Source organism: Octodon degus, unplaced genomic scaffold, assembly GCF_000260255.1.
Source record: "Octodon degus isolate 3935 unplaced genomic scaffold, OctDeg1.0 scaffold00087, whole genome shotgun sequence".
Taxonomy (NCBI): domain Eukaryota; kingdom Metazoa; phylum Chordata; class Mammalia; order Rodentia; family Octodontidae; genus Octodon; species Octodon degus.
In genome coordinates, this window is record NW_004524663.1 from 9506915 (window position 1) to 9527185 (window position 20271).

Here is a 20271-nt window from a genome sequence, read left to right on the forward strand (position 1 = left end):
TTCTGCATGGCAGGCTAGATTTGGAGAAGAAACCCAGTGGAACATTCATGATACTTGAGAAGTTTTAATCAGCATGTATTTGGCAAAGGCAATAAATTCTTTAAGAGTGGATCATCGAACTTCACTTCAGGACCTACAGTGTTATCCTATCACTGAGTGGGTAGAAATAGGTCGAAAAAGACAGTCACAGAGAGGGTGTGACCTACACATAGATTTCCCCTGAGAAAATTAACCTCAGCCTTGGAGGGGCCTTCTGTGAGAAGCCAAATTGGATGTGTGCAGCTTTCAAAGGCAGCTTGATCTGAAAGCCTTAGCATTAATCTAGTGGTCTGTGTAAAACCCCACCAGTTTACTACACCCTGCAAAGAGATCTGTGGTCTGATTGCTTTCCAAATGGGTAGATTAAACCTTGGGTTTGACTACTGCCACAGCTTGGGGTGTACAGACAGAGAGGCCCTGGAGCAGAGGAATAGTTTAGAAGCCTACAAACTAAATCTAGGTAGGCAGAGAAAACCATGACTTGCTGGATTCCAAGACTGTGAATGCTGAAAATAAATCACTCATTCAGAAATACAAAGAATTTTTCTTTTTCACATTTATTTTTCCTCACTTTTCTTAGAAGTTTGAGCTACATTCTTCTTTTTATCATTTTCTTTTTAATTTCCCCCCTTTTCTTATTTTTCCATTTTTCTTTTCTAATTATTTTGTTACTTTATCTAGTTTATGTACGGTCTTAAAGTGATCATATATCTCCTTTTCCTCTTTTCCTTCTCATTTTGCATTAATTTTTTTTTAAAATTTAAAGGGTCTATAGGGTGTTCAGAATCTCACTACTAGGTCAGATTCATAGTGATCTGCCTGTTTACAGCCTCCCAAGAGCTGGGATTATAGGTGTGTGCCACCACGCCCAGTTTTAATTGCTGTCTCAGAGTGCCCCAGGTGGGGGGCCAGCATGGCAGGCCTGGGGATTGAACCTCTGGCCCCTGTACCTGCTTGCAGGTGCTTTAATCTGCTGAGCTATTTGGTCATCCCCTTGCTATTACTGTTAAACTCTCTTCTAATGTTAATAGAGTACAATTTATTGGATTTAGTACATAATTACTATATGGCAATTATTTGGTTTATCTTAGTACTTATACTATCACTATATATTAGTTTTCTGTGGTTAAGGTGGTGTATAATTGGTTCTTATCACTATCCAATATGTTTTGAAACTGTCATTATTGCTGATTTTCTTTCTATTTCCACTGGGGAATAGTTTTTATAACTAGTTTTCTCTGTATGCCAATATCTAGGTTGCGTTTGAGCCATTAACAGTAACGTGGTCCATTCCTGGAATTCAATGCTAGGCTAATTATACCACATCCTTCCTCCCACATTAACAAAGGTCGTTAGCTTTTGGGACAAAGGCAAAGGTTTATATTTAGAAATACTCAGAGGACATTAGTGCAATGCAGACACTAATTAAAGAGGTCTTGACTACCAACAAAATTTTCCCAGTATAGTCAACCCACAAATGTCACCACCCAAAAATAGGAACAGAAGTCAAAACCACAAAGTAGATACAAAAACTCCCAACTCTCCTAAAGAGAATCAATGTGGTAGGTATTGAAGGAGAGGAAATAAAAAACAAACATAGTGGAATTATTCGAATACTAAAAGAGGAAAAAAAGAACAATAAGTTGATCAAGCTTACAGAAAACATAACTAAACAGATAATGGACTTAATCATCATAGATATTTTATATAAGACATTAATAAAAAGCTAGCTGAGCTAAATAAAATGATATATAATATAAATAACCAGTTCGGAAAAGAATTAAAGTCCAAGAAAAGGTACCAAATAGAAATCTAAGAGATTAAAAATTCCATTGAAAGTATGGGCAGCAGAAGTGATGCTGTGTGAGCACACAGTATTAGGCCTAGAAGACAGAGCTTATGTTGGTAAACTATTATTCAGATGTACTTTTAAAACAAGAGAACATGGATATGTCTAAGGTGTTTGATATTCAGATAGATAGTGATGTTAAGCTAAAATGCCTATGTTATAGGGTAATAATATCATTAAGCTTCTTTTCTGAAGGGTTAACAACTTAATTTTGTAGACCAAAAATTAGAGAAAAAGAAGGGCTACAAGGGCAGCCAACATTTTGGCCTTAGTCCTTCAAGGCCAGTGAGGACTCAAGACATAAGAGAACCTGTACTGTAACATCCTGTAACTCAGTGGTATCCCAAATTTTCTGTTCAAGGAGATTATGGGGCTACAGAGGAAAGGGATCGACAATGTAGAGTGGGTCTAAGGAGAATCACGTATAGAGCAAACATTCTCTCAGGCTTTCACAGAGAGCAAACTGGTCAAGCAATGGCCATACCTCATCCAGATGGCTGACACTGACAAAAGATCTACAAACTGCTGTATATGGTTTCCAGGTAAATCCTGAGGGGATCTGACTGACCTTGTCAAAAAAAGTTACATTTTTGTTATATAGGTCTTGCTTTATCTTGGTCTTAACCATTCAGCAGAAAAGTATAAACATGAGGAATAAAAAGTAAAGCCATATTAATATGCTGAGCTGTAAAAGGCTCAAGTCAACAACTTCTGACATTGCCAGTTTCATGGATAACCCACTACTATTATGGACTACTGGACTATATTGGATTATTTTGCTGAATTCATGCACCTACAATATTTGAATGGCAATGGAACACCCATCTCTGTTAGAACTAAACAAAAAAGGGGAATATAAATGAAGGACCATTTTGTAGTGAATATGTGTGTGTGTGTGTGTATATATATATACAAAATAGGATGAATATAAAGCTACTTTCTCTTAGTTCAAGGAGAAGAAAGATTTATACTAATAGTGTTTAGCCAAGATATCATGTCTGCATCTTGTACTTTGAATAACTACTATGAAGACAACAATATGCAGTGTATTAATTATTGTAACTGTCCTACTAACCTGTTTTGAAACTGTCTCATTGCTACTTCTTTCTCAATAAAATTAATAAAAAACAAACAAACAAATAAAAAAACCCAAGAGAACATGAAAAAGAGCCAGGAGCTACTAGATGCCACAAAGAAAACGAATACAAGATTAACTGGAAAGAGTAAAAAACAGAAGGGAACAACAATGGGTTAGGAAACCTATTTATACAAATAACAGAAAACTTTACAAGCATAGGGAAAGAATTTCACACACAAGTATGCAAGGTATATAGTGCCACAAATGGTTATATCCAGAAAATAACTTCTCTGTAAAACATAATAGTCACTGTTCTAGAAGTTGAACAAAAGGACAGAATCTTAAAGATATTAGACAAAAGCAATGAATCACTTATAAAGTTATACCCATTACAATTACAGCAGATTTCTCAAAATAAATCCTTTTTTTTCTTTTTTAGGAGTTTTATTCAACATTATTCCCAAAACAAAGCGCTTTCAAATAAAAAGAACAAGGGCCAACACCTATGAAAGCAGAATGATATAGTATGTTAGAAAAATGTTCTACCTGTACATTTTATCTTAAGAATATGTCCACAGGTTTTCAGGCAGACCAAGTTGCATACTATTCCCAAGAAAAGTCTTCAGAATACATTTTTGAAGTACATAAATACTAAGACTATCAGAAAACATCTATGCAAGCAAACTAATGCATTTCTTGCAAGGCTGCAGTATTTACTAAAATATCTGAGTGTATGTAACTACAAATATACATTGTTGAAAATGACTGGAACGTTACAGGAAATAAAATGAATACATGTGACTACTTCATGACAGATTACAGCGATGATATGACCTCTAATTCGCTATGTCTTTTTTTTTTTTTTTTTTGTATTTAGTAGAGGGTCTACAGGGTCTCACTATATAGATTGGACTCCTAGTGATCCTCCTGTTTTCAGCCTCCCAAGCAAGGGGATTACAGGTTTGCGCCACCACACCCAGTCTCAATCACCATCTCATTGCACGAGAGGGGGGGTAGATTGGCAAACTCTACACTTCTATTCCTCATCACATGATTAGTTCTGTAGGAAACACATTTAGCTGTCACATTGAACTACAACATAAATCTTAAAGGCCAGAAGAGATTGAAATAATGTATTTCAAGCTTTAAAAGAAAACAATTTCTGGGCTGGGGAGATAGCTCAGTGGAACAAGTGCTTGCCTGGCAAGCACAAGGTCCTGAGTTCAATCCCTGGTATAAAAAAAAAAAAAAAAAAAAGAAAGAAAGAAAGAATAACAATTTCCATCCAGACCAATATATCCTGCACAACAGGAAGGGAGCACTGCGATTTTTCATGAAAACATATTAAGAAATTCATGACCACCAAATCAGACTCAAAAAAATTAAAGTATATCCTACAGACAATAAAGTTAACAATGCAAAAAAAAAATCTATCAGAATTAATACACACAGCAAGGTGAACAGTTGACTAGAAAGAAAAATAATAAAGGAAACTAGCAATATGAAAATAATCTGATGACAGGAATAAATCAGTACCTTTCAGTAGTAACTCTTAATATGCATGATCTCAATTCACCAATCAAAACACTCATTGGCAGTGAGTCAAAAGACAAAACCTAGCAGCATGTTATGTATAAGAAAGTTATTTAATCCAGAAAACATTCACAGACTAAAAATTAAATATGAATTATCCCAAGCAATGAGAACACCAAAACAAGCAGAAGTTCCTATCTTATTTTCCGATAAACTGGACTTCATGGCAGAACTGATCAGAAGAGGTAAAGAAGGATACTACTACATATCAGGTAAGGAAATAATTTAATGGGAAGAGATAACAATTATAAACATACATACATCAAACTTCAGAAAACAAATATTACTGGGCAGAGATCAGATAAATACAATTATAGTGGATAATTTCAATAACACTGTCAGAAACATCAACTAGACAAAAAGTCAACAAAAATATGAGTTGAACTGAATATTTGAACATATTAACTTAATAGATATTTACAGAATTTCACCCAACAATACCAGAATACATATTCTTCTCAGCAAGACATTAAGTATTCTCCAAAACAGACCACATACTAGTCCATAAAGTATGCAAAAGGATCACAATTATCCCATATATTATCTGATCATAGTGTGAGAAAACTAAAAGTCAATGGCAAAAGAAATCACAGAACTATGCAAATACATGAAACTAAAACAATACACTCCTGAAGAATCACAGAAGAAACCACGGAAGAAATTGGATGCTTCCTACAATCGAATGTCAATCTCATGTTAGACACAACGAAAGCATTGTTAAGAGGAAATTTTTTAGCTTTGAATGTGCACATCCCAAAGTGGAAATATTCCAAATAACCTAATGATGTACCTCAAGGTTCTACAAAAACAAGAACAATCCAAATGTAAAGCAAGCATAATGAAGGAAATTACAAATATCAGACCAGAAATTAATGAAATAGAGAAAAAAAATCAGTGAATCAAAGAGTTGGCTACTTATTTATTTATGCATGCTTTTATTTATTTGACACAGAGTCTCACTATGCAGATCAGATTCAGTATGCCCAAGCTGCTGGAGCCGGCACAGCATGCGGTACTGGGGATTGAACTCAGGTCTTTGTGCCTGAGTAAATAGACAAACCCTTAGCTAATCATACAAAAAAAAAAGCAAAAGTGAGGGCAAACTCAGAAATTAGAAGTGAAAAAGTTGAAATCACAACTGACACTGTCAAAATCCAGAAGATTATTAACTACTTTAACAACGTGAAAGCCAGTTGATTGGAGAATACTGAAAATATGCATATATTTCTGCACACATATGAAGTACCAAAACATAACCAAGAAGATATAAATACCTTAAATATTCTGATCGTAGCAAACTAAATTGAATCATAACAAGACATCTGCTAACAAAGTAAGGTTCACGCCATGACAACTTCACCACTGAATTCTACAAGAACTTCAGGGAAGATATAATGCCAATATTTCCCAAAGTCTTTAATAAAATTGAAAGGAAAGAGGACCCTCAAATTCATTCTTGAAAACTGGCCTTACTAGAATTCCAAAATAAGACAAGCACCCAACTAAAAAGAGAACTCTGGCCAATCTTTTTAGTGCAATTAAAAAAAAAATCCTCAAAAGATAATAGCAAACAGAATACAATGTATAATTACAACATATCATCAAAATGGTCAGGTAGGGTGTAGCCCAGGGACACAAGAATGGTTTAATGTACACAAATCAATAAATGTAATACCTCACGTAAACAGAATCAAGGGGAAAAAAATCACATGAACATCTCAATAGATACAGAAATAGCCTTGACAAACTCTTCCATCTATTCATGATTAAAAACTCCCAAGTAAATATGAAAAGTAACTTATCTCAATATGATAAAAGCCAAAATACAACAAGCGTACTCCTGACACCAAATTAAATAAGTACATGGTGAAAGCTTTCTCTCTAAAATCAAAAACAAGATAAGGATTTTCACTATCACTACTTCTGCTCATTACAGTCCTTGAGCTAGTAGCCAGAGCAATCAGGCAAGAAAAAGAAGTCAAAGGGATTTGTACAGAAGAGGAGAAATCAAATTGTCATTTTCACACATGACACAAACCTCCACACACAGAAGACCCAAAACAGGGCACTAAAAGACTCTGGAAATGAATAACAAATTCAATAGCATATCAGGATTCAAAATCAGCACACAAAAATCAATAGTATTTTTGTACACCAATAAGGAACTGACAGAGAAAGAAATTAGGAAAACAATATGATTCACAACTGAAACATAAATCATTTCCTTCCAAGCAAGAAAATGAAAAATCCTTCTACATTAAACACTACAATATTCTGAAAAATAAAGATTGAAAGAGACATCAGACAATGAAAGAATATCACCTATTTCTAAATAGGGAGAAAGTGATACTGTCAAAGTGCTGTATTTCCAAACTGATACATAGAATTGATACAGTTCCAGTGAAAATACAGATAGGGTTCATTTTTCAAAAGGAAAGGAAAGGGACCAAAGCTGGAAAGACAAGGGAAAGGGATGAAGAAAGGGTTAAGATATGTTATATCTATGTGCCAGTTGCCCAGGAGGAATGTATCTATCATGCACTGTATATTTGTACTAATAAAAATGTAAGACTACATACAAACGATACAACAGCTATGGAAGACCTGACAAAAGTCAAGGACTTCTAACTCAAAGACAAGAATTTCTAGATAACAATAGGCACTAGGATAGTCAGGTGGAGTGAGATTTTAAAACACATAAATGTAACCACAAAAATGTTTCCTCTAAAGGAGAAAACAAAGTCTCATGAATTTATAATCACACTATTAACTGCTTGCAGTAATTGTTTCAAACAATTAAAATCTCTCTAAAGGGAAAATTAATTAATGGAAGAGTCTAGTTTTGATTACCACAAGCTTATTAGTATTTTAAGAACCACTTGTTTTCTTTCTTAAAAACCCACAGTAGATAACACATAACTTGAGTACAAACAGCCAACGCTTGTTTGGCAAGTATAACATATCAGGTACCATGCTAAGTGTTTTAAGGTTATAATATCATTTAATATGATGCAAATACATTGTATTAAATTATATGGCAAAAATTTATGACCAAATTATGGATTCATAAGTCACCATATTGATAATTATATAATTTTACAAATTCTGATGTTATAATGAAAAACACATTAAAAACAAAAACTATCCACTTGATTAAAATGTAAGACTTAATCTTTCATCATGGTATCTTTAAATTATCTTAAACATATTGGCTGTGTATAGTCATTGTTATAATAAAAAATAGGCCCAAGTATATCAAATTATTAATTTTCTTCTCTTTTCCTAGTGAATAATCAATTTTCATTATCATAAAGGACACTTTGAGGTTTCCCAGACCCCATTCTCATGTGTTTAGTGTTACCTCCAAATAAAGAAATGTTTGTTAAAATTTCACAGAATGTCTTTTAGTGGTAATGAGTCTCATGTGTCTCGTGGCTAGTCTACAGTTCCTGTCATTCAACTAAACATTCACTTAACATAGGCAGTGCCATAAAGGCATTTTAAAAGATATACTTAATATCTTCAATCAAATAACTTTAAAGTAAAGGGATTATTTTTGTTCATCTGCGTGGGCCTGATCCAATCAGATCACTCAGTATCTTTAAGAGCAAGTGTATGGTTTCCCAAAGGAAGAAGAAATTCGGCCTGTGGAATGTAGTTTCAGCTCCTGGCCAGCGAATCTCAGAAACGAAGAACCGGTGCTTTCTTTCTCCTTTCTTTTTACCCCTGGCATCACAGCTTCCTGTGCACTTATTTTTCTCACAACTAACACACCACTGTTCTCTAAGACTCTATTAGATCTTGTAAGACGTGCACACAGTTCTAGGCGTCAGTTCACTACTACACACGTGCCCCTCGCCAAGCCCAGCTTTACGCCTCCGATTGCCCCAAGGGAAAGGCACACCTCTGACTGCTGTTGCATATGCAAGCACTTTAGCAAAACACCAGAAAAACAGTAGACATAAAGTAAGTGCTGGTTGAATAATCTGAGTATTTTTAAATTCTGTACCAGCAGGAGTCAGTCCTCCAGAGGAAGAGGCACAGAATCTTCTTAGTTGGGCAGAGTCTTTGGGGAATTTTGTCTAATATCAAGTGAGATAGTCAAAAGGAATTCTGCATTTCTTTTTGGTCAGAAGGTCTTAACTTCAACGAGTGAGTGAACTCCACGAAACTTCTCAGAAAATGCACTGCACTCATCAGTTCCTAAAACCTGCCCATCTGCAGACTGCTCCTCCATAGTCTACCTAAAGTAGTAACCCCTGGCCAACCAAATATGACAGGCTCAAACTTAATTTTAATTATACCCAGTTTCAGTCACACTTTCCTTTTCTTTTTTTTCAAAAATTTTTTTATTTATTTGGCATAGGTTGTTGCTATGCAGTTCGGATTCACAGTGATCTTCCTGTCTCAGCCTCCCCAGTTCTGGGATTACAGGTGCATGCCACTGCACCTTGTTTTGGGGCTGGCACGGTACATCTGGTGCTCCGGGACATGTATAGCATGCGGTACCAGGGATCCAACTCTGGTACTTGTGGGTTTCAGGCAGGTGCTTAGACCTCAGTGCTATCTCCCCAGCCCTCAGTTTCCTTTTCTTTATCTGGATTGTCTCTCCGCTTTCCTTTCCTTCCCTCCCTCCCTCTGTAATATCCATGCGCTCTAGTGAGGCTAGCAGTGATGGTAAACCTTTTAGAGCTTTCAGTGATAACAAAGAGCCCACTGTGGCAACTGTGCCACACATCCACCACCAGTGGGGTACAGCAACCGCTGAAAAGTGATGCAGCCTATTAGAACATTTAGTTCTGTAGAGGCAAAGTATTTCCAAGGACACGGTTGGTCTGCTGTCAGTCACAACTGACCTCTGCACAGCAGGTGTGTGACAGAACAATGCTTTCTACTCAAATAGCTCTTCTTTCATGGCTGTGGCCCTGTGTTTGCCTTTCAAGTGAGCTGCAAAGATAGGGAAGTGGAAAAATCACGGGAATGTAACTTCAGTTTAGTTGCAAAGCAATTCATGGAACTGCTTAAAAGAAGCCCATACCTCCCAATGTCCAACCCAAACACTGCTCTGAGACATGGCCACCTGCCCAGTATTCACCAAGAAAAGTGTCTGTAGCAGACTTACCCAAGCCATTGTGTGAAGTCACCCTGAAAATTAAATCTCCATAGCTCAGAGAGGTAGATATGAACAAATGGGAATACGTTTCCCAGGATATCAAACAAAACTGAAGTGGAGCTGAAACAGACAACAGCACAGAGCTAGCAGAAAGAACTGTTAGTGGGGCAGGAATTCAGAAGGGCCGGGAATATTTGTGAAGTAAAGACAAAGAGCAGGCATCCAAGAAGGGGAGCTGGGAGCTACATCATATCTCAGGCCCCTGCGTCTAGGAAGCAGGAGTCTGAGCTAAATGTTTTTACTTCCAAGTCATTTTCATCAAGAATGCAAAAATTCGGTAAGTACAAAAAAAAATGTGATGCTTCAAAAACTTCTGTCAGTCAGTCAATCACAAAAGCAATTGTCTATGGACTATTTCTTCAAGGTAGCTGTGCTAGGCGCTGCATGGCCTAAATTGCTCATTAAAGCATGTGTCAGTGTCCCCTTTCTTTATGTGCTTAGCCAGAACTATGCCAAGCGCCCACATACATTATTGTTTTAATTAAGAATTTTCAGGATAGGGCTCAGTGAAATAAGTGCTTCCCTGGCAAGTTCAAGGGCCTGAGTTCAATCCCTGGTTCTGCCAAAAAATAATAATAATAATAATAATTTTCAGGAGGAATAGAATAAAACTACCTCACTATGCCTGACAACACATTGTAATATAATCATGAACAATGTAAAAGCCCACAGATCTCATTGCTTTCAAAAACAAAAATAAAAGACTTCCCTCCTTAACAATACCATTCGCAAAGGAACTCCCATGCACCATGTTCTGGAATCACCCTCAGGATGTGATCTGAACACACTTTCCTACTGTGCCAGACGTACACGTCTCTACATCTCTTGCTGGAAGGTCACTGTCTGGAGGTCAGAGGTGCGCTCTATTTGGCTCAGTCTCTTCAGAGCTGCCACAGGGCCGCACCTGACAACATTCTCACAGGATCACGCTGATCACAGGTAGGAGCTGGGGTTTTTGGACGGCAGGCACAAGATACGCTTTTCGTTGACCAGCATCCTGTCACCCTAGTGCCACCCAATCAAGAGGTCAGGCTGCAGAAAAGCGCAATTCAAACACACTAGGAGATCCTGACATCTACTCTTGTCATCTTAGCAGTACCTACCAGGTTCTTTTTAAATAACTTCAAGCAGGAAAGTATAACTGAAACTGTAGTTCATTGAATTTTGCAGAGAATATAGTTTTTCCTCATTTCTGAAGTCATTTCTGTGCTTCTGCTCAACTACTCAGGCCTTTCCAGGCCACCCGACCTCACCAGACTTCCTCTGCTTTGGTCTGTATCAACCCACACCCTGTTTCCTTGCTTCTGTTTATGTTACCTCTTCTGTTTATCTTTTTCTTGTTAACAGACTTTGTCTACGTATATCTAAAAAGGAAGAGAATCGGTCTATTCATATCAGTGTGCGGCACCTAGCAGGTACTCTAACTATTCATCTACTATAATAAAATTGTGTGATTACTACTTCTCAAATAATTTAAGAGTAGCTGGATGAGATGTTCTAGAAGAAAAAAATAAATTATTACATTGTTTTGCTTATGTAATAATTTTGAGCAATGCCTAACATTATCTTCCCTAAGAAATACTGGAAAAAGGCTTTGAGAACTCTTGGAAGGCTGCTGAGTATTATTTAACTCAATGTTCCCTAAACCTATATGATGCAAGTTTGTTTGTTTGTTTTAAAGAAATATCTAGGCTACAGGAGGGTTTAGTTGGAGTTGTGCCAGTTGTCCTTTTTATCTGACGTGTATTACTAAGATGGCCTGGGAAAAACATCAGTTTCCGAAAGTTCAAAGTAGAAACGGTTCACAAAACCCCACAGCTCTGTCCTGCTGCTGGACGGTGCTGCACTTCCAGTCCTGGTTAGGATGAAGCAGCCCAGCATCTCTGAGACACCTCGCTGCGCGGGCTCTAGTCACTCTTCAAACAGATGTGTGCTCCTGTTACACAGCTTCACCCACGAAGCCTTGTGTGACCTTTCCCCAGTTGGTCAAAGCCTGGGATCCAGCGCACAAATCCAATACTGTGTCTCTTGTGCATAACTGTTTGAAAGGATTTTACTTTGTGTAATATATATATATATATATATATATATGTGTATATATAGTGTACATTGCTATATAATGTAAAAAGATCTACCTGTGAAAAGTGCAACCCAATGTTACACCAACTACAATATCAAATAAATCTTTTTTTTTTTTTTTTTTTTTTTTTGGCAGAACCGGGGATTGAACTCAGGCCCTTGTACTTGTCAAGGAAGCACTTATTCCACTGAGCCATCTCCCCAGGCCCTCAAAATAAATCTTGAAGATTTATTTGTTAAAAAAATCTACTGTTAAAAAAATACCTAATAAAATCCTTTGGAACGTGTTCTAACGGCTAAAATTTTAGGAAACAGCCTTCAGTACTAAGACCTGGGCCATCACAGTGAGGATGGGATACATTTTTGTGTATATATACGGCCAGAGATAGGCTTTGTGATAACTTATGAGAGGAAGAGAAACTGTTCAATCTTTGTGACACACAACCCCAGTAGGTGTGACTTCGCAACTGTTTTAATAGTTCCTATCACTGTGTGGCATCACAACGCTCTCAGAGGTAAGCTGCCATCATTATTATGTCTACTTTAGTCTTTTTATTTTTTTAATATATTTGGTACAGGGTCTCACTACACAGCTTGGACTTGTGGTGATCTTTCTGTTTTCAGCCTCCCCAGTGCTGGGATTACAGGCGTATGCTGTGACTTCCGGTCTCAGTGGTCAGCTCAGCGTGCCTGGGGGCAGGGCCAGTGCAGCATGTGAGCCGGGATTCAAACCTGGGTCCCTGCACTTGCCTAAGCAGGTGCTTAGTCCTCTGAGCTATCCCGCCAGCCCTATGTCTACTGCAAGTAGAATCTGCTGGGCAAATGGTTTCAAATTTGATTCTAATGTAAGGTTAAATTTAAGGTTGTGTATTTCTTTCATGTAAATTTAATTATTTATCAGTGCACTATTTTTTACCTCCAAAAAACTCTGTTTTCCAATACCATCTCCCAGAGTCTTTCTTGAAATAAGCTCCTCTCGGTTGAGGCATCAGGATATGATTTTGAAGTATAAGACAAGTTATCTGTCACCCAGAACTGTTATAATATAGTAGTTTATGATGCATTGAAAAACACCTTGTTCTGTTTGCACCTCACCTCTACAACAGCACCACTCCAGCTCACCTGCACTCTAACAGATTTGCTCTATGTGGTGGGGTGGCATGCTGCTTGACAGGCTATGTCTGTGATACGCGCCCTAGTACTAATATTCTACTATTAGTGAGATAGGTTTTAACTTGTTCTTGATGAGAATCAAAAAAGAAACAGGTGAAAAAAGACTACAGAACCTGAGGAGGAACCTGATTATGTCCCCCACCTGCCATTTAGACCACGACAGAAAACAGCTGATACACAAAGCGAGCCTGCTTGGTCTTTTTAATACATGCCTCCGGTCAGAGAAAAAATAATCGCTTTTTACATAGCTTCTCAAGATTCCAAGAACTGCATACAGCAGGCTGAAATCAGGTGGCAGTTTCACATATACAGGGGAGAGGTGGTGACTCTAAAGAGCTCCAAAAGTTGCCAGTTGTAGTAGAGAACTGCATCAGATAAACAGTTCCAACTTAGCCAGAAAGCTACACAGAGCTCTCCTCTAAATAGGAAACACGTAACTGCTGCACTCACACACATTTCAAACACTGTGTTTGGTTTGGTACAGCCTGTGTTGAGGTACAAAAGTGAAGGTCATCAAGTATAGCAAATCAAAGGTCAATGTTTCACAAACATTTAATAAATCATACCCCAAGTTCAGAGTCTCTGTGGGAGGGTGAACTAGATGAAATGTTCATGTCGCGTCTAACTTCTGGTGAGGTATGGCTTGCATTCGCTTTGTAGAATACCCATTTTGATAACAGGCAGGAGTTGAAGGAAACATCCAGTTTATGGCATTTCCAAGGTGAAAATGAAAAATTTTGATAAAGCTCACAGCCTTGAGGAAAATTTCAAGTGGCTTATTGCCTTCATTCTCTCTTATTTCACCACACATTATCAGATAGAATTGAAGGACAGATTCTGACTTCTGCCCTATAGGCTAAATTCTATTCTCAGTGGAGAACATTGCTGGTAACTTGAGTATTTTTTTTCCCTATGTATCTGTGTAGCCCTGTTTCAATGGATTCAAGAACTGCAAAGTGCATAGGAGACAAGAAATCGACACACTGGCCAATGGGACATGTGGGAGTGAAACATTTATGCAGAGAGAAAAGTTACTCTCTGCATGTGGTGAGGGAAATTATCTCCATTTCTCTGCAAATGTTTTTCCTTTCTTCCCTCTTTCTTTTTGTAGGTCGAATAATGTTTAGCTGAGTTGTGGTTCTTCTCGGTTTTCAGTAGAACCCATAAGGTGCAATAAAGGGCCACAAAGCCCATGGCCAGGGCATCTCTTACGAGATTTGGCCTTTCCTGATACACATTCATCTTATAGCAAATGGTGCTTTGCCACTGGCCCCAATTTCAGATAGGGCCTCACAAAGCTGGTGATGTTAAGACCAAAAATAATGTCATTTAGTGTCTAGGGAGAGGTTAAAAAGAGGATTAGACGCAGGCAGGCAGGCAGGGTATATTAAACTAGTCCATGACTAACAGGGTGTGACAGAAAAGAGTTTTATTCTTTTCAACAAAACAATTCCCCAAGGCTGTGACTGTTACTCCGCTGTGCCTTTATCACCCTGGAATTTTTATGGTTATTTCTGATGAATTCACATTTTTGTAAAGGCTTTTTTGAAATGATGCCAGTTTTCAATTTTTAATTAAAGTCGTAAATAATCTTAATTCTGCCTTAAAAGGTTTATTGTTTCTTTCTTTTTTTTTATCATTGCTGCCAGGAAATATTTCAAATACCAAGACCTGATGTGAGTGAGCAATTAGAATCTCTCCAAGGTCCAGTAACAACACTGTACCATGTAAATATAACACACCGGTACATCAGTGCAAGACTTAGAAATTGACTGATCTCAGGTCTATTAGCAACTGCTTCTCTAGAGGGAGTGACATTTCTTCTTTATGTTGCACGAAGCAACTCACATCCCTTTAATTTCCACACCTCAATCCATCACAAATTCATAAAGCGTTTGAAAATAAAAAAGCTGCTGAAAATTTGGAAAGCAAAACTGTAAATTCACTACAAGTTGGGCATAAAAGTCAACCAGGTCAATTTCAGCCATTTGGAGGAAACACAGTAAAAGTCAAAAGGTAAATCATCTGAGAGATAAACATCTCATTTTACATAAGACAAATTTAAGAAAGACCTGCAGTGTTTAATACAAATGATAACACTACCTGATAGTATATCCTTGTGATCAAGATTGTCGAAAGTTGCCGATAAACTGTCAATAATATTATATTTTAGTCTCAAGATCTGTTTCTCTTTTTTCAATTAGTGCTTCGAAAATCCTTCATACAATCAAAATTACTCTTCCTTTATACAGAGGAAGGAACACCATTTTTGAACAATAAAAATCATTAACAATTTTGGAGAATATTCATTGTTTGGTTCTTATATCTGTCAACCTAGGAAGCCTTCTTCAATGGAACATTGTGTTGTTGCTTATTTATCTAGATAGCGGATGAATAGCCTTTCATGTCCATGATAATCATTATGCTGTAAAAAGGTGCTCTCCAATTTTATTGATAAGTTTGATAGTGAAGGCAAAGTGTGACATGAGGGACAACTTGGAGGCACAGAATGGGCATACCTACAGTGAACACCCTTTCATCTAGGAAGGCTATTTCCTTAAACAAATATAATTTACCACTTCAAATATTTAATATACAGATAATGACAAAAACCATTAGTGACTCTGTTGAAAGTACTTAACAATATACAACAAGGGTGTATTATCTTAAGAAGATTAAGCAATTCCTTCCAATTTTATATTATTACTTAGCAGTACTATACCTCTGATTTTTGAAAATTCAATAATATATCCATGTCAAATGATCATGAATATCAATTTACTTGGATTCAAATTACAAAGATTTGAATATATTTCTTGACACTTTAACAACTGTTTTATAAGATTGGGGTGGTACACAATGAAGTATATCTGTTAAGTCCTTCCAGCTGAGTATTTCTGTAACTTACAAAGACATAGTCAAGTTCTTTCCATAAATGGGACATTAGCTGGCATTGTGTTAACAATCTCAAGGGAGAAAAAAGACAAGAGTATCTTCCAATATCCCTATAAACCATGACAGAAACAATGAAAGATCTCTAACCAGAAGGCACAGTAAAATGAAAACTCTTACCATGGGAGTTCAATCATTTGAAACAAATTTGCATCTTAAACTGTCCTTACCTTTGCTATAAAGATCCCTGCAGTGACCCAGGTATCTACCTCAAAACACTCAAAAAGCCAAGATAGCTCAACACATTTATGGTCATGCAAAAAACAAAAAAAGATGCCTAACAGAGTCACAAATTTAACAACTCAGTTATGAGGCAAAACCTTGAGGAGTAAGTGCCCTGTCTCTAGCAGAAGTGATGACCAGCATGGCCAAGCTCTGGCTAGACAATGTGCGGGCTGGAGAGAAGTCGGGCTGACTGGTTGGTTGATCTGTAACACTTATTCCAAATCTGAGACATAATGATTTCTACAAGCCTTGAAAAATGCATTAATTTCTCATTGATGTCAAAGTGACTTTAAATTTAATTCTTTTTTCAGATTTGTGTACGCAGAATCTATCAGGAAATCTTCTTAGGGCCAGCTAGATAGCTCAGTGGATTAAAGTGCCTGCTTAGGCAGATGTAGGGACTGGGGTTTGTACCAGCTCTGTCCCTGGGGCGCACTGAGACTGAGATTGAAACTGGGTGTGGTGGCATACCCCTGTAATCTTAGTGCTTGGGAGGCTGAAAACAGGAGGATCACTAGGAGTCTGATCTGTGTAGTGACACTCATTAGACCCTGTACTAAATACATAAAAAAAGAAATCTTCTTCTCTAAGCTTAACATGAATGCTCTGTTCTTATTCTAGAGGTTCACCTTCCTTTTTCATGAAACTAAAATGATTTTAGCCAACTGATGGTTCATGAAATAGTATGTCTCTCCACAAAGGATTTTATTATTTTTCTCATTTTAATTTTCTTGCCTATTTAGACTTAATTTCCATAAAAGCCTTTTGTTACTTTCTGGTTTAAGGGACTTTCACTACCTTCCTTTGTTGTCCACCTATACAAGCCTTGCCCAGAAATTCCTACCTGCCTGTATCAGCTGTACCTACCATAGCCCCACTATTACTTCATGGAAGACTTTCCCTCCACAAACTGGCTCAAGCATGTTGTACCTTAAGAAGCAGAAGAGTTTCCAATGGCCGGCAGAAACTCTTAAGTACTATACAGTGAATTAAAAATGCTTTTTCTGGCTTGAAAATTCTCTTTTAAGATTACCTTTTTCCTTGCTTGTTGATCTTTGGAAGAATGTGCCTTCACATGCTTTCTTAGGGAACTTGGGTCTGTGTAGCGTTTGGTACATCCTGGAATTTGACAAGCGTAAGGTTTCTAAATAAGAAAGAAAAAAGAAAAACTAGTTGTGGTTAAATTATAAAAGTAACTGGGAAGTTTCTACTCAAAAACTATCCAGAGCTCAAACTGTTACCAGCTAACTAATGTGAGCTGCCAGGTCACACTCTTATTTTAATTAGAAGGCCCAGGAACTCTGAATCATGGTAGAGGACAGTAAACTTTCAAGAAACAAAGAACTGTCTGAGCCTTGACAAATTTTAAGAGATTGTTTTAGATTGCACCCTAACCACAAAACCTCTTGTGGAATTTTTAATGAGGAAATTATTAGCAAGCATCTTCAGTCATACTTACAGTTATGCTTCCCTGAGAACAATCTTTGGTACTGTCAGAAACTAGTAAATACATATTCTTTAAGGATTCAGGTAAAGAAGTTGTAGAAAAGTCCAGAAAAGACTGGGTATGTTTCAGGAGAAACCTGAGTCAGAAAGAGAGAGGGAGAGAATTAAGAAGAAAACATTAGCATCAAGTGAGTAAGAGACGGTAAGTTTCAAATAACAGACACAAGAAAAATTAGCAAGAAGAACATTAGTACCATTAGCTGCAGAGGAGTCTAGTGCTGAGCCTGAGGTAAGCAAGTAAGCACTTTCAAGTGGGATTAGGAACATGCATTTTGGTCACTCCAGGTCCCCATGTTCCTGAGAAATGTGAACTAGGGAGTCTAAGGCTGAGGCTGGAATCTACTTTATTTTCAGATTGCTGATGCTTGGTACATAATGTTTAGAAATGAATGAATGAAGAATGATGAATGACAGCATCTCACATGCACAAAGATTTCAGCATATCACCTACTTCTAATATAATGACAAAATTCTTTTTTTTTTTTTTTTTTTTTTTTTTGCAGAACCGGGGATTGAACTCAGGCCCTTGTACTTGCCAGGGAAGCGCTTATTCCACTGAGCCAGCTCCCTGGCCCATAATGACAAAATTCGCATCAAAAGTTTTAAAATCATAACTATCCAGGTGCAAGATCAGCCCTAACATCTTGCTTATTCCAACAACTGTAGGGGGAAAAAATCCCAGGATTAACTGTGTTTGCAAGATGTATTAATTGTCACTGATCCGCTTAGTAACTCAGTACTTTATCACGTGAGGTATGAGATCTGTACCTCTGTGGTGTGAAACATAAAGAGAACTAAAACCTAATCTCAAAAACAGTAATCTTCGTCTAGAAAGCTTCTGTACTACTGATAAAAAAAAATCAGATTTTCTTTTATCGTTTATGTTGTACTCTTGTTTCCATGTGCACGCTTGTCATTTTGTAGGGCAACATACATGTGGGTTAGATTATTTTCCTTCTGGAAGCAATATCTCTGGTTCAGTACTTTTTCTTTCCATTTTAATTCCAAGAACAAGGTAAAATCATGAATATATAATTTAATTTGACATACCCAGTTTGAATTCTAAGTTTGATACCTGATGTGTCTGTTGACTGGCTGGCTGACTGAAACCCCTTGGCAGCGCTCACCCTCCCAGAATGTTCTAGGCACTGCATAAGCGTAAGAAAGCAGGGAATGAGCAACAGAAGAATAAAGTAGTTGTTGTTGTTGTTGTTGTTCTTCTTCTTCTTCTCCTTCTCCTTCTCCTTCTTATGTATTTGGTATAGGGTCTCATGGAATGGCATGCGGGACCAGGAATGAAACCCTGGTCCCTGCGCTTGCCAAAGCAGGCACTTAGTCTGCTGAGCTATCTCGTTGGCCCTGAATCAGGTTCTTAATACAATTTTTACAAAATGGTGAGCTCATGACTGAAAAGTTGCTTGCCAATGAGCTTCCATTTGGTAAACAAAGTTTTCTTTAGCCTGAAAATCTTTTCCAAGTTTATGGAGCTTTCTTACACAAGCCTTCCCTACACCGTCCCAGGTTCAGGGGAAATGCTAGCCAAAGTCTGTACTTCAATTGCCACTAGAGTCACATAAGCTCATGTTCTGAGCACGAGAGGATATGTTTCATGTAAAAAGGCTTTATGAATATTAACATCCCACAGAAATGGGTGTTTGTATGATTTGGGCTGGTTACGTCACTGGTATTTAATTTTGAGATGCTCCTGGAGAAAGTTTCCACATTCACCGATGCCCCCAAGGACTCTTGACTCTGTTCTTGTTGTCTGCCACCCCGGGAACAGGATGCCGACACAGCGATGTCAGGGACTGGCGTAAGCAGTAATCGGTCCTGGTCATTTTATCTCCAATTACCTACACTGTAAACAGAATTCTGTACTTCACTAAACTACATATTTCATTGTTTTCTATCTGTACTGATACTTTCCTTGTTTACATATTAAAAATATTAACAGAAATGAATTAATAAAAAAATTCATGGTTAGAATTACGAACTAAGTAATCTTTATGGGAAAATCATTCTCCTAGGTGTAAAGAATCCACTTATTTGAAGAAAGATACCTTATCCAAAATTCTGACAGCATTTGCATAAGGAATGATTAATGAAGGGAAACAGAAACCTAAATTTAAACTATAAATTCTTTAGGAAACTATGTTTGCTTCTTGAAACAAGTGTTTAACTTCACTCGTTTGTTAAATTAGTAAAAGTTCAAACAGCTTGTTTGGAACTTCAGGGGAAAAAAATGAGTTTTAACAGATCGAATAGAAAAATTATTTTTCAAGAAAATATAGCTGAGTTTTAAGAAGTAATGAATTGACGTGAAATCTTGACCTTATTATCTTAGGTGGCTTTTCTCAAAAGTTTTTAAAGGAGATACATAAATTTAAAACTATGAAAGGATTTTTTAAAAATACTTTTTGTCTGGTTAGATAAAATTAGCACCAGGTAAAGGGTCTTATGAGCTGCAACACTCAATTGTGGCATAGCTGCCTTGAAGCTACAAGGAGCTAGCTAGAGTGTAAGTACTTCCTCAGACAGTCTTGTTTCCTGAATGTTCATTCTTCCATGATAAAATTTAACGACAATTTGGAAAAATCTGTTGGG

At 37.2% G+C, this 20271-nt stretch overlaps 1 protein-coding gene across 9 annotated transcripts in view; it reads right to left on the minus strand.

The window, feature by feature from the left end:
- The window catches only part of Glis3 (GLIS family zinc finger 3), a 445783-nt gene that overhangs the window by 87941 nt on the left and 337571 nt on the right, over positions 1 to 20271 (minus strand). For all 9 annotated transcript variants that reach the window (XM_023721942.1, XM_004637184.2, XM_023721941.1 and 6 more), the window contains one exon: positions 17195 to 17305. In XM_023721942.1, the coding sequence (XP_023577710.1) occupies positions 17195 to 17305 (111 nt within the window). The remainder of the gene's footprint in view (positions 1 to 17194; positions 17306 to 20271) is intronic.